Source organism: Diabrotica virgifera, chromosome 7 (assembly GCF_917563875.1).
Source record: "Diabrotica virgifera virgifera chromosome 7, PGI_DIABVI_V3a".
NCBI lineage: Eukaryota > Metazoa > Arthropoda > Insecta > Coleoptera > Chrysomelidae > Diabrotica > Diabrotica virgifera.
Window position 1 is genome coordinate 19,614,133 of NC_065449.1, and position 13,386 is coordinate 19,627,518.

General features: G+C 32.9%; 2 protein-coding genes across 3 annotated transcripts in view; one reads left to right on the forward strand and one right to left on the reverse strand.

The window, feature by feature from the left end:
• LOC114327693 (brain tumor protein) overlaps positions 1-13,386 on the reverse strand; it is a 396,953-nt gene that overhangs the window by 40,360 nt on the left and 343,207 nt on the right. The window lies entirely within an intron of this gene.
• LOC114327702 (7-methylguanosine phosphate-specific 5'-nucleotidase) overlaps positions 1-13,386 on the forward strand; it is a 28,967-nt gene that overhangs the window by 11,200 nt on the left and 4,381 nt on the right. For both annotated transcript variants that reach the window (XM_028276397.2, XM_028276396.2), the window contains exons 3-5: positions 2,428-2,587; positions 5,676-5,738; positions 7,287-7,416. In XM_028276397.2, coding sequence (XP_028132198.2) covers positions 2,428-2,587; positions 5,676-5,738; positions 7,287-7,416 — 353 coding nt within the window. The remainder of the gene's footprint in view (positions 1-2,427; positions 2,588-5,675; positions 5,739-7,286; positions 7,417-13,386) is intronic.

Consider the following 13,386-nt stretch of genomic DNA (forward strand, 5'->3'; position numbering starts at 1 on the left):
TTGTTGGGGATCTTCCTCGTGATCTTCGGCCTTCCACCTTTCCTTGTATAATGAGTTTTTCCATGTTTTCTGTGTTGACTCTCATAACATGTCCAAAGTATTTTAATTGTTGGAGATGGACTTTACTGGAGAGCCGTTGGCTAACTTTTAGCTCTCTTAAAATCGAATTATTTGTTCTGTAGTCGGTCCAAGGAATTCGTAGCATTCGTCTCCAACAGAACATTTCAGTGGCGTCTATCTTTCTTCTTTCCGAATTTCTCAGGGTCCAAGATTCACATCCGTAAGTCAGTATTGGGAATATTAAGCAGTTGATCAACCTCATCTTTAACGCTCTTGAAATTTGACAGTCCTTCCATATTGTGGTCATTTTTGCTGTGGCGACTTTTGCTAGATCACATCTACGTTTTATTTCCTCCTGTAGTGACCCTGTGTTTGTGATTAATGATCCCAGATATAAGTATGAGTTCATAACCTCAAACCGATCAATTGTGGTTATATGTGGATGATTGTTATGTAGTCTATCCACTATCATGACCTTTGTCTTTGATATGTTTAATTGCAGACCAAATATTTGACTTTCGTTTTCAACCAGTCGTACAAGATCAATCAGCTCTGCTTGACTATTTGCAAGAAGGGCTGTGTCATCTGCGAAACGTAGGTTGTTTATTTTATGACCATTTATTGAGATGCCTTTTTCCCATCCTTCAAGTGCTCTTCTCATAATATGCTCTCCATATATATTGAATAATTGTGGCGATAGTATACATCCCTGTTTGACACCCCGTTCTGGATGAAATTCGTTTGAAAGTGTGTCAAGCACTTTAACTGATCCAGTAGTGTGTTCGTATAGTTCAGCTATAAGCGAAATAAGGTGTTGGGGTACGCCCACTTCTTTTAGTATTTGCCGTAAGTGTCTCCACTTGACCCTGTCGAACGCTTTACGATAATCTATAAAGCATATGTACAGTGGATTATTGAATTCCCTAGATTTTTCGATTATCTGTCTTATATTCAACAGGTGTTCTCTAGTACCCCTACTTTTGGTAAATCCAGTTTGCTCTTGTGGAATTTCTCTTTGAAGGAATGTTTTTAGTCTGTCGTTGATTATATGTAGCATTATTTTACTGGCATGTGATATAAGAAAAATAGTTCTATAATTGTCGCATTTACGGAAGCTGCCTTTTTATGAATTGTGGTTATTGTAGATTTTGTCCAGTCTTCGGCCATTGTTTTGAATGCCATATTTGGTTACAGAGTAGATGAAGTAGTTTTACGCCAGTTTCTTCTGTGTCTTTGAGCATTTCTGCTGTTATCATATCTGGACCTGGTGCTTTATTATATTTGAGCTTACTGATCGCGAGTCTTACTTCATTTTCAAGTATATCAGGTTCTTCTTCCACCTCGTCAGAGATTTGGTTAACAGGTTCTTGGCGTTGAGCATCTTTATATAAGTCCCTGCAATACGATCTCCATGTCTCTGCTATATCTTCTCTGTTTGTTCTCAGAGTTCCAGTGTTGTCTTCAATGGCCCAAGTTCTGGCTTTAAAGTCTCTTGTTAAGTAGCGTATTTTTCTAAATAGATCTCTCGGCTGATTATTCTGATCATGTCTCTCAATTTCTTTGCATATACCCTGGTAGTACTGGTTTTTGTCTGTCTTGCATCTTCGTTTTATTTCTCTATTGAGGTTTCTTAAACTAGCTTTTTCCCTTTCACTATGAACGCCACTTTGACAAAGATTTCTTCTATTCTCAATTATTTGAAAGGTTTCATCTGTTATCCAGTGTTTCCGTTTCACAGGATTATTTATCTTTGGATGATCAATTGGTGTTGTTACACAATGTTTAAAAGTCTCCCACATTTCTTGTGATGTTCCGTTATGAATAGAGGGCATTATTTTCTGTCCTTCCTGGAGAAGGTCGTCCTTCTTTCTGAGTTCTATCCTATTTGTCTCTTTTCGTTTGTTGGGCGCTTTAAGTTTAAGCTTTACTTTAGCTACGAGTAGAGTATGATCGGATCCGCAAATCGCCCCTGGATATGATCTGACTGTTTGAATTGCCCTAAATAGATATAGCTAAAAACCTGATGTACTTCGTGACCACCTACTCTCATGACATCACTTAGAACTAAATTGGTCATGTATTGTGTTTTTTGAAAGTTCATGTTCAGGTCTACTTGTTTTATTGCCTCTTTTAGTTCTTCCATCATTTTGTGAGCTTCATTTATTAAACTCTCGGGTATAATGAGTCATTAATAATGACAATGGCATCTACAAAGCACAAGTGGCTCAGATATTTACCATCAATATTTATTCCCATTTTAGGCCAATCCAGTTTTTAAATGCATTAACAAAAAAGAAGTAATAAATAGAAAAAAAGTTCATAATTTTTTATCTTTTATTTTAGAAATATTAATTAATTTTATTATAGATTTATTTAAGCAATGTCCCTCCATATCCCAAGAAATAAGAGATTTTCTTACTGCATTAACGAATAAATATGCAGTAATAGACAAAGATCCGAATCTTTCTCATGCAGAAAGAAGTAAACACATGGACGAATGGTGGAATAAAACCATAGAAGCTTATAAGTAAGTTAATAAATTGTTTATTTTTCTGTTGTTTGTGTCTAGAGTTTAAACACTACACAGTAAATGCTTTTTTTAAATTTGGCTGGTTATCGAAGAATAGGCCATTTTTGGGAAAAGTTATTTACCAGCAATTATATTGCTGGAATCGAATTATAAGATCCTATATATTAATAATATAGGTACCTATGCAAAGTCCTCAGACAGTGTGCTACTTTTTTTATAAACAAAATGGCGCCCGAAAATCGTGTTTTTTTCAATTATTGCTCTATAACTCCGAAGATTTTAACTTTACAACAAAAACACCCAAATAAAAATTCACCGCGATTAAATTCTGCATAGAGACGTGTTTTTCCCGATCTGCTCCGACGAAAATTTTCCTCGGAAAATGAGGGTTTTCCCAACAAAATATTTAATTTTTAAAGAAAGTTTTAGATAAGTAATTATCTACCAATAATTAAATAATTCGGTGACTTAAAAGCCTTCTTGGTTTAGATTATAGTTCCAGAAGCTGGTGAAAATTAAACTAATATTTAGCAACAATTCAATTGTTAATTAATAATTTAGGGTCGCAATAATAACCAAAATAATTATGATACACTGATCAAACTTTGAAATCTTATAAAGATGAGATGCCTATTTAACATTTTGTCGACAAAATATAATTTTTTTATTTTTTGCAAAATCTTTAAATGTTAAAAAAAATAGTTATAAACAAATTAACGTTTCTCAGAAAGTTTTTATTATGTTATAATTTTAAAAAATAGCTAAAATGCGCATTTCAAATATCTTGAAAATGAATGCTTTAAATCTTTTTTTCAACCATTTGCAAAAAAGTTATGAAACAGCAAAATAAGCATACGATTACTACGGTGTTTATAATTTTTTTTAATTCTTTCAAAGCGTAGAAGTGAGTTTAAAGTACAAGCTAATTATTTACAAAAAAATATCGATTATCAGTTTAATGGTTATATTTTAATTAAAGATTATAAATATATTTTTTTTGTAATTTACACGCGTGAAAGTAGACTAATACAGTACTGTAGCTAAAATTTTCACTCGGAGCGACGACCGGCCGCGCAACGTACACTTTTAATAAATAATGTATGCTTCGTGTCAGTCGCTTCGAGTGAACATTTTAGCTACGACTCTGTATCAGGCCTACTTTTGCGCTAAAAATTACAAAAAAAAAGTATTTTTAATCTTTCATTAAAATAAACCCATTGCACTAATTTTTTACATTCTTTGTGAGTAATTAGTTTGTACCATAGACTCACATTTAAGCTTTGAAACAATTAAAACAAATTATAAACAACGGAGAAATCGTATATTTACTTTGCTGTTTCATAAATTTTTTGCAAATGGTTGTAAAAATTTTTTAAAGCATTCATTTTCAAGACCTATGAAATACGCATTTTAAGTATTTTTTAAAATCAGAATATAATAAACAATTTCTGAGAAATGTTAATTTGTTTATAACAATTTTTTTAGACATTTAAAGATTATGCTCAAAAAATTAAAAAATTTATATTTTGTCGACAAAATATTAAATAGGCATCACACCTTTATAATCTTTCTAAGTTTGATCAATGTCTTGATTATTTTGGTTGTTCGTTTAATTTTCACCGGCTTCTGAATTTATAATCTATACCAAGAAAGCTTCTATTTCACCAAGCTATATAATTATTAATAAATAATTACTGACCCAAAAAATTTATTTGAAAATTCGAGATTTTGTTGGGAAAACCCACATTTTCCGAGAAAATTTTCGTCGGTGCAAATCGGGAAAAACTTCCCTCTATGTAGAATTAAATTGGGGTGAATTTTTATTTGAGTGTTTTTGGTGTAAAGCTAAAATCTTCGGAGTTATAGAGCAATAATTGAAAAAAATACGATTTGTCGGCGCTATTTTGTTTATAAAGAAAGTAACACACTATCTGCGGACTTTGCATACCTATATTAATAATATATAGGATCTTATAATTCGATACCAGCAATAAAATTGCTGGTAAATAACCTTTCTTTGTACTTTACTAATTAGACCAGCGTAATATAACTATTTTTTTTTCAAAATCTTGTGTTTCTGTTGTAAAGTTAAAATCTTCGGAGTTATAGAGCAATAATTGAAAAAAATACGATTTGTCGGCGCCATTTTGTTTATAAAAAAGGTAGCACACTATCTGCGGACTTTGCATACCTATATTATTAATATATAGGATCTTATAATTCGATTCCAGCAATAAAATTGCTGGTAAATTACTTTTCCATGAATTTTGCTAATTAGCCCAGAGTACTATAGTATTTTTACTACAAAAACGTTATTACGTAGGTCAAAATTTTTGACGTAAGAGAACTGTCAAAACATTAGAATGTGACTTTTCATTATTGCCATGTTTATTATAAACACGGCAATAATGAAAAGTCACATTCTAATGTTTTGACAGTTCTCTTACGTCAAAAATTTTGACCTACGTAATAACGTTTTTGTAGTAAAAATACTTTAATATTATAATTTTGTATTTGTTAAATTCTCAGTAAATTTTTAAATCGAAGCTTGAGAGCATGTAAAAACCCTCAGGTTTTTGGCCAAAACCAAAGCCTGAGGCTTTGACCACACGGGCGATTTTTTACAGCGCGATAATTTACGGTGCCCATTGGTTTGACTACCTCCTCCACCAATTTTAGATGAAATGATTTCATCTAAAATTTTTGGAGGAGGCAGTCAAACCAATGGGCGCCGTAAATTATCGCGCCGTAAAAAATCGCCCGTGTGGCCAAAGCGTAAAATATATGTTTGTTTTGACAGTATATATAGGTATATCGTATTACTAGTTGTAAAAATACATTGAAAGTCCAAATCAAATAAGTAATTGGACTTCGTAAGTCCTAGGTGTTCATCAAACATGGCCGGAAATAGAACCGAAAGTCGATATTTGAAATATTCGTGTAATAACTTTGCCTTGATTGATATAAGATTCCACTAATTTTGAGTAATGTTTGCCAAACTTGTAGTAATAACTTTTTAACCGTTAATAAAATCAAAACCGGAACTAAATATTTAGACTATAATACTTATATTTTTATTTTATAGGGGATTGAAAATTTCCCAGGAGGAAATTGAGAAAACCTGTTTAGAGTTTGGACCACCATTGAGGTAAGTAGGTATATCAGGGACGAAATAAATAAATTCTTTTAAACATAACCGTCCTTAATATTAGGCACTTCTTCATCTAACCACTTAGATAGGTATATCTGTTTTTCATGGCGCCCAACCAGAGAAGTTTCTAAAATTCGGAAATTTTCAAAGACTTCTTTTGACTTTTCACCATTAGAGTCGATATTTCGACTACATAGAGTAAAGCAGACCAAACAGTAACAATTTACATGTTGACAGGTAAATAGGGAGAAGTGTATTTTTGAAGTGTGTGAAATAAATAATTCCTAGCTGAGCGCTTTCGGCTTACAAAGCCATCTTCAGAGCTATGCTACAATAAAAAGGTCTCTAATGAATAATTAATTTTAGAATTCAAAGTTTAACTTACGTCAAAAGGTTCAAAATACCACTATGAAGACAGATGGATCCCATGTATGAATTCCATGTAATGAATCCCATGTAATGAATCCATCTCTCTTCATAGTGGTATTTTGAACCTTTTGACGTAAGTTAAACTTTGAATTCTAAAATCAATTATTCATTAGAGACCTTTTTATTGTAGCATAGCTCTGAAGATGGTTTTGTAAGCCGAAAGCGCTCAGCTAGGAATTATTTAATTTACACACTTCAAAAATACACTTCTCCCTATTTACCTGTTGTCATAAGTGTGTACAAAACTATTTCAGTCTTTACATTAATTTACATGTTTACATCTCAATTTAAAGTGTACTATAAAGTAGACTACGTAGATGGAAGAAACTGTCTCTAGTTTAAAATCTTTGTTACCCAAAGATATTACCAAAGACTTTCTTTCAACTACATATGTATGCATTATATGCATTATCCTATAGTAATTTGTACTCCGTTAATTTTGTTTTAGTAGTAAGGTTTCCCAAGGTTTTCTTGAACTTAATCCTTCATGTCGTATACTAATGTTTCTGGAAATTTTTTCATCGATTGTATACTTACAACTTGAGAAAATTATACTGCTAGAAGAGGTAGACAACTATAAGCTACCAAAAGAACACATGATATGAAAACAGAGAATATAATCTGTATCCAAGCAGTTCAAATCTGAAGATAGTAACTACTTTTAAAGGAAGATGATATTCAACACGATGCAGTAAGCTGGATGATGTACTCTCCCTTCTATGACGCTGCAGACTCAGGTCTTGGTCTCCTCTATCATCCACCTCCAAGCGTCTCTTTCTTTGACTGCTCTACTTCACTATATTTCTTTAGGATCGTTTCTCATTTCATCTATTGACCTTTTTCTTGTTATTCCTACTGGCCGACGTCCCACCATAGTTCCACTAAGCGCGTTCTACTAGGTGTTCTCTTATTATTAATTCTTTTAAGGTGACCTGCTCAGCCCAATTGTTGTATTTTTGCATAATTTGCTATAGAGGGTTCATTGAAATATTGATACAAGAAACTGAATGATGTTAATGACGATAAATTACTTCTAGGGAGATGATACATGTTTATTAGTCTCAACTTGAAGCAAAAATGTTCACCTAAATAACGTATGAATTTAATTTATTTCAGGGATAACGTGAAAGAACTTTTTGAAGTGCTGAAACAAGGTAATGTCCCGGTACTACTTTTATCAGGCGGAATTGGTGATTGTTTGGAGCCTTCTTTACGGATTTCGGGAATTAATGGTTCAAATATAGAGGTAGGTAAAGATATATTTAAATCATCACCATCATCAATCAGCCAATCGCGTCCACTGCCTCCCTCAGTTATTTCCAGTGTTCTCTACTTCGGGGCCGCTTGTAGTCAGTTTCAGTCGGTTCATCTAGTCGGTGGTCGTCCTGGGCTACTTCTCTAGTTTCTGGGCCTCCATTCCATGATTCGTCTTGTCCACCGTCCATCTTGTGTTCTAGCTAAGTGCCCTGCCCAGTTCCACTTAAGCGTCGTAGCTCTTTCGATGACGTCTTGAATTTCTGGTCGTTTCCTGATTTGTTGGTTTGATATGTGGTCTCGAATGCTCTCACGTTCAGCATTGCACGTTCTATATACAGTGTGGGCCAAAGAAAAGAGTCCACTTCGATATTTGGCAGTATGTAGTTATTAGATTTTAAGGAAATGCCGAAACAGGTCAATTTTTGATCTAAGAGGGACACATTTTTACAGTACATACATATCAAACCCCCTCCCCCAGAGGGAGGGGGTTTGACAAATAAACATTACTTTTCGCTTGATTTCAGTGTTCAAGCTGCCACCCATCTGTCTCTTGGTAGGTTGAATATTGAATTTAAGCCACAAACAATGTTTATTTAGCAAATTAACATTTTTTTTCTCTCTTCTGTCAGCAGTAGAATGTATTTTGAGTTAAATAAATTAAATTACTACTTTCTTCTTTTTGTGTCAATTAATTTAATTCAAAATAATTTTTCTTAGACACCCTGTATAAATATTTATGTCAATGTTAATATTACGGAATAGAGAATTGAATAACCTTTTAAATGAGCTAGCACACGACCCCTATTCCCTATTTAAAAATAAGGGGCGAAGTGGAAGGGGGGGTTGACAAATGACAGATATATGTACCGTAAAAATGAGTCCCCTTTAGATAAAAAATCTACCTGTTTCGGCATTTCCTTAAAATCTAATAACTACTGTCAAATATCGAGGTGGACTGTTTTCTTTGGCCCACACTGTATTTAAATACATAGTATGTAGTTTTAAATTAAGTACCTACTTTTAATTCATAGTAATATTCAGATAACGGTGAATTGTTGATACTATTCTAGGATGGTAGAAGAAAATTAAAGAAATATAAGATTGTTATATAATATGATTTCTTCTATTTTCTTCATCTGTGAATCCAAGGTCCAGCTCCGGTAGCATCCTGTTGATGGTTCGATGACTAGTCTACATGCATTCGGGTTCAAGCATTCCTTGGTTTCATTATTCTACCATTATGTCAATATGATCCCTTCAAAGTTATATCAACACAACAGATAGAATCAACTCAGTGTCGGATCTAAATATTTACCTTGGAAGGAGAAATTTTTGCCTTAAGGGGGAACTTTCAAATAAACACCAACCAAAAGACATGAAAATGGTAAAACCAAACTGCCTAAAAGACATAATCAATAACTTACATGAATTAAGTTCGTTTAATTTTCCTAACTAGCGTGATTATTGCTTTATTGGGTTAAATTTGTCTGTCTGTGGTTTAAGGGCCGGTACTTTCTACAACTTTCTGTCCCGATTAAACCCCGGTTATCGGAATTCTACATGACAAAATTCTTCTAACCGGTGTTTAATCGGGACAGAAAGTTGCAGAAAGTACCGGCCCTTAGTTTCATGTTTCGACAATCTTGTTTGGGGAGAAATTTTCTCATTTTCCTTCACCGTAGATCCGCCACTGATTCACCTAGTCCGAAAAAGAGCTCTTTGAAGAGGGCGCATTGTAATTAGTTTTTTTTTTAAATACATCCAGAACGTTTCTATTTAGAAAAACGAAAATTGGTACGGTGCTTTATCTTACAGAGATAAAAAATAGATTCTATCCTCTGCAAATTTCTAGTACCGGTCATAGGTCATAGGCGGCCGTTTTGGGTAGGGCAAGAGATATTTTATCGCATAACTTTTTTGTCTTTAACTTTTAAGCATTTTTGACACTGGATTATTAAATTGCGAGATATTCTAAAACTAAAAGGTAGACAGTGGCGGACTGATCAGTACAATAGGACAGTAACTCAATTATACAGTCGGAACAATGGAATAAACCAAAGTTTTATTTGATGAATCTACGAATGTGTATCCTTTTAAATATACTTAGCTTCTTCTTGTGTTTCTTCAGATGTTTTTAATACTTTTGATATTCTGCTAGGAAACAAGTAATAGAACATGTACCTATCTACTTTTGAATATTTGGGAAATACAATAACAGATGATGGGAAAACGGACTTGGCAATAAGTAATAAACTGAAGAAGGCAACTAACGTGTATGAGGTACTCTTTAAATAATACACTTTTTGGAAAGTCAGAAATAAACAACAAAACTAAACTCAGAGTATATAACAGCATAGTAAATCCGATAATGACATATGGGGCGGAAACATGGATTATGCAAAAGAAACATGAATCAATGATAAACGCGACCGAGATGAAATACATGAGAAGAATAGCTGGAGTTACGAAGTTTGATAGATTCAGAAATGAAGATATAAGAAGAGAGCTGGAACAAGAACCGATAATGAGGAAGATTGAAAACAAACAATTAAGCTGGTTTGGACACATACAACGAATGGAGCAAAAGAGACTTACAAAGAAGGTACATGAAGCCAAAATGGAAAACAAAAGAAAAAAGGGAAGGCCGAGGAAGACATGGATGGACCAGATCCAGGATATAGGTGAAAGGAGACACATCAGTATGAGGGATATGAAGAACCTGGCCACCAATAGAAGCACTTGGAAGAAATGGATAAAAGGCGGAACCCGACATCCGACGCCCTGAAAGGCGTAAGGATGATGAGAAAGAAGAAGAAGATATTCTGCTATATGTTTTAATGTTTCTTGATAATTTGTACCGTTGTTACTGTTATTTTGGATGTTTTTTTGGATATATTTCTTAATGGCATTTATAAAAATAAATAAAATGACGAAGATTTTAGATTAATATCTATGTAAAGAAAGCGACCGCAAGTAATGACGTAATACGTCATTTGTTTCGTCATCCAAGAAAACATAACTTGTAGATACTATAACAATTGTTTACCAAAACAATCGATTAAAATGGTCACTATACCAGTGACCATTAGATAAATAATTTACAATGATTCTAGATTATACTCTATAAAAAGAAAACTAACGCAAGTAATGACGTCATAAAACGTCATTATCCAAGAAAATGTAACGCGTAATAATAAAAATGGTGTACCAAAAAATTCGATTAAAATGGTCACTATAAAAAGACTGAGGTTGAAACCACAACTGGAAAAAAATTGATTAAAATCGTATCATATTTTGACGTTGTTCGGTTAGTTACGCTTTTGGGAAAAATGAAATGATTTGGAAAATTTGGGAAAATGATAAAAGGCAAAGATTCGGGTAGTGTGATAAGTAAGATGGTCTAAATTTGGAAACAGTTTCAACTCAGTGGTAGTTTAAATTTTAAATACAGAGTGAGTTTTATTTTTTATTTTTTATTTTATTTAAAATTTTTATTCGAAAAAAATGTTATAAATTACAACAGAACATAATTTAAAACATGTATCAAAGAAAAAAAGTTTTGTTTGTCTTCCGTTTGGCTCCTAAAAATGGATCCAAAATGGGTCGTGACGTCATCGGGCTATATGTTTACATTCCGCAAAAACAAAGTAAACACAATTGTATATAATTTTAAATTAGACATTATAAACGTCAGTAGAAAATACAGTTATGTGACGTTACAAGTGTTTTTGATGGTTTGAACTATTCATAGAAAACTTGTACTTTTACAAAATGGTTCTATTTTCCATAGTAAATCTTCTTTCATTTCCTTCAAAAACTGTATCAAACTCCAATCTCAACAAACTGGTATATATTATTACAATGACATACGACAAATGCCATTAGAATTTAAATATTTTCCCTTTATTCCGCGACGATGAGCTGGCCAAATACCCAAGTAGGTGGAGGACAATAAACTAAAGAAGGAGAAGAAGAATTTACCTAAATATATCCATAAACATAACAATCTAGTAAAACTGTGTGACGTCACGGGTCGTTTGAACTATTTTAAAATACAGAAGATTTTAAATTTGTACTTCTAAGTTATTATGAGTTTTTGAAGCGTGAAATTTTGGAAATCTCATTTTTATACAAAACTGAACATTAATATGTAATAAAAAAAAATTGTGCAAGTCCCCTATTATCTCGGAAATAACTTGCACGATTTTTATAGATTTTAAGGGGAAGATTCTTCTAATGCAGCAGATATTATAGTATAGTAGTATTTACATGGTTGTCAGATCTTCCGTTTTTCTGGAAATCGAATGAAATTTATTATTTCAAATGGAACACAAGTAAAAAATATAAATTTTGAAATTACGAAGTACCTAAATTCAAGCTCAAACCTTATTTTATCAGCTTCCGGTTGTTAATGAAAGCCCGATCGCGCATCCTCTCACAAGCACTTCATTAACAATTGAAAAACAATGTTTTAGACTTTAGAGTAAAGCATGCCTAAAATTCTTATAGTAAGCCTATAAAAAAGGTTTGTGCTTAAATTTCAGGCACTTCGTAAATTCAAAAAATTATATTTTTTACTTGTGGTTTTCAACTTTAAAAATCCTCATATTTTTAGTTTTTTTCGGTTTTATATTGTTTATCGAACAATATAAAACTGTATATAACTCGAAAACGATCAACTTTAGAGAAAAATTATAAAATGGCTTTATTGTTACCAATAATCCAAAAAACGCAAAATAATGTCTGCCTTGGCCGAAAGAACTGATTTTTATAATTTGTTTTAAATTTTTTTTGATAAATGTAGCAATAACTCCGAAATTACGACATTTTAGGTACTTATAGGGAATATTACATGAAAAATAATTAGTATTTCTTAAGGACTTGAAAACGCAAAAAATATATACCTAGGATGTTCCATTTGAAATAAGAAAGTTCATTAGATTTTAAGAAAAACGGAAGATCTGACAACTATGTAAACACTACTATAATATCGGCCGCATTAGAAGACCTTTACCGAAATCTATAAAAAAGTGGAAGCCGTTTCCGAGATATTGAGGTGTTCCACACACAAAACTCACTCTGTATTCTTAAATTTATCATAACGAATATGACGAACTAAGATGCTGAATAAAGGTATCACTAAAGGTAATCTCTTTTAATTATTTTTGGTTGCTTGTCGGAAAATATTCTATAGGTATACTTATATACAGGGTGCGCCAAACCTCTGGTTTTCTCTTATTACGGCTAAACTCTGGGGTATACAAACGCCCTTTTTGGGCTCTTTCGGTTCATTTGTAGAAACAATTATTGTAAGTACAATTGGTTCTATGTTTTAATGGTTGTAATGGTTGTAATATTTGTACATTCTTTCCTGTTTTCGCTTATGGTTATCCATTCTGTAACTCCTATCTTACTTAAGGTCCGCAATTATCTGGTTCTCCCATCTCATTTTCAGTCTTCCTCGTGGTCTCCTTCATACCGGTCTCCACTTGGTGATTTTCTTGATGATTTCTTCTGGATTTTTCCTTTGTATATGCCCCATCTATCTGAGTCTCTATACCTTGATAAATCTGACGATGTCTTCTCCTTTTCAAAGGTTCTCCTACTTCGTACGTCATCAGTTTTTAAATTCATTATTACCCAAGTTTATTGAGCCTCCTATTCTCCGAATGAATTTTCTCTCTAGGGTCCTCTATCTCTTTCAACTTTTTGTGTCATGCACATTACTTCAGCACCATATTGATTACTGGTATACCTAATTGCTGCTCTGTTAATTTTCAGTTTAGAATTCTGAGTAAGCTTCGTATCTTTGAGGAAGTTGTTGTATTTCCAATAGGTTAGGTTTCATGCCTGGATTTTTTCATTGATTACTATGTTTCTATCATTACTTTCATTAACTGAGACCTTTGGGTATTTAAAATGTTCTACGTGTTCAAACTCATATTCGCCAGTATATATA